At 51.4% G+C, this 1,868-nt stretch overlaps 1 protein-coding gene across 1 annotated transcript; it reads right to left on the minus strand.

Annotated features, from left to right (window-relative positions):
• Window positions 1-1,105: 1,105 nt before the first annotated feature.
• Window positions 1,106-1,665, minus strand: LOC136528782 (uncharacterized). The gene is made up of 2 exons (XM_066521767.1): window positions 1,221-1,665; window positions 1,106-1,149 (listed from the first exon to the last, which is right to left on the minus strand). The coding sequence occupies exons 1-2, from the start codon at window positions 1,663-1,665 to the stop codon at window positions 1,106-1,108; spliced, it is 489 nt and encodes a 162-aa protein (XP_066377864.1).
• Window positions 1,666-1,868: the final 203 nt, after the last annotated feature.

The following is a 1,868-nucleotide window of genomic DNA, read 5'->3' on the forward strand; positions in this document are numbered from 1 at the left end:
CCAAACGTTTTCTCCAAACCGTCGAGCACTTTACTATAAATCTCCAAGATATTTCGCCGATCAGCGAGCAGCTTACCTTCTTCTCTGTTCTCTTCGGAGACGACCTAGTATTCGATCTCTCCCTACACGTGTCATGGGCTCCACGCTCTGCGTTATGGGTGGTCGGCCATGGTTCCTTGGTCACGCCTGTTTGTCCTACACGTGCACGGGCTCCGCGCTCGACGTTATGGACTATGGGCTATCCAAGGCCGAAAACTCAGCACAGAACTAATTGCTCGGTCGCTGCTTATACTACCTCTATCCCCAAATTATTTCAACAAGTGCCGAGCAGCACACGTTTCGTGCTGTTCTCTTTGGAGAAGACCCAGTTTCTGATCTCTCCCTAAACGTGCCACGGGCTCTGCGCTCTGCGTCATGGGTGGTCGACTGCGGTTCCTAGGTCACGCCTATTCCTCTTACATGTGCACGGGCTCCGCACTCGACGTTATGGAGTATGGGCTAGCCGAGGCCATAGTGGTCGGTCGCAAACTGACTGCTTGAACGCTACTTGAACGACGCATAATCTCGTCGGGATTTAAACTACCAAGATTTTTTTGCCGACGTCTAAGCAAACTGCATGCACATGCTACTTATAACATCTGCCATGTATATAATTGTTTTTATGCATTCGCGCGTTCTAACTACACTGTCCAGGAATTGCAGATGATCTCCGCCAAGCAGATCATTGTGCTTCGCCACCGCCGTCCATTTCGCCGAACAAGTCTATATCGCCTGCCAACTTCTTCGCTGCGTCCTCCACCTCATCCTCCAGCTGCTGGGTCTCCGCATCGCTCAGTCCTTCGGCGTACCCGCCCCCTATCGACTGAAGGTCAGCGTTTGGATAGTGGGACCGAACCACAGCAAGAACGTGCGTAGCGGTGGAGGCAACGGCGTCGTGGTTGAAGCCCTTAAAGCTTTCCCACGCTATCTTGCATCTTTCGACGACGATGTCCGGGCGTGTTGGCCTGCCGTTGGGCTGAGGAACCGCTTCTGGTTCGACGCAGTCGAGCACTGGTTTGATTCCGGCAACTACGGCGTCAAATCTGTCTCTCTGCATCCGAGCGTCCTATTCCCGCACGTCGAATTGCGCCTTGACCCTCTGACGGTAGTCTGCAAGCATTATGGAATTTCATCAAGCAAGAAAGTTACTTCATCCGAAAGCCCGACCAGGAAGTGCTTACCGTTCAGCTCCTCAACCAGTTTGTTCACTCGCCCTTTTTCCTTCTCCTTCTCCTCTCGGAGCTGCTCAAGGGCCTGACGCAGCTGTCCGAGCTCCAGATCTTGCTCTACAAGTACAACAATCATCGCCAAAAGTAAGCATATACAATTATGCGCAGCATATTCGACAGTCACACATACCTTTTTCTGCTCGGATATTTTCTGTAGTTGTTCTAACTGCTCGGAAGCATCCTTCAGTTGTGTGGAGGCAGTGGCAAGCTGCTCGGATTTGTTCCGCAGCTGTTCTTTCGTAGTTGCCAGCTGTTCAGATAGGACCCCTTTCTGGTACTCCAGGTCTAGCGCGTTGGTTTCAGCGAGGTCCTGCTCGCGCCGTGCCCTTTGGACGTTATTCTCCAATTGAGTCATCGCCTCCTTCAGTTTTCGGTTCTCTTCGGCGAGGGGTTCCATCCTCTTTATCAAGTGGTGTCAGTGCTCGGCAGTCCGAGTTATTCCCTAAAAATTAATAATGACAATGATGGAGTTTGATCTCCAACGTCAAAGATGAATACTCACGATTCAGTACTAACCTCGATTTGTTTTACTACTCCGGCAAGGGCGGATTTCAGCCGCTTCATCACCTTGGGGGTGTCTTCCTCCTCAACAACTACCAC

Source organism: Miscanthus floridulus, chromosome 19, assembly GCF_019320115.1.
Source record: "Miscanthus floridulus cultivar M001 chromosome 19, ASM1932011v1, whole genome shotgun sequence".
Classification (NCBI taxonomy): Eukaryota; Viridiplantae; Streptophyta; class Magnoliopsida; order Poales; family Poaceae; genus Miscanthus; species Miscanthus floridulus.

Coding starts and splice junctions, on each gene's coding strand:
- LOC136528782 (XM_066521767.1), bottom strand. CDS start 1,665: ATGGAACCCCTCGCCGAAGAGAACCGAAAACTGAAGGAGGCGATGACT. Junction 1,150..1,220: donor ACTGGTTGAGGAGCTGAACG/GTAAGCACTTCC, acceptor TAATGCTTGCAG/ACTACCGTCAGAGGGTCAAG.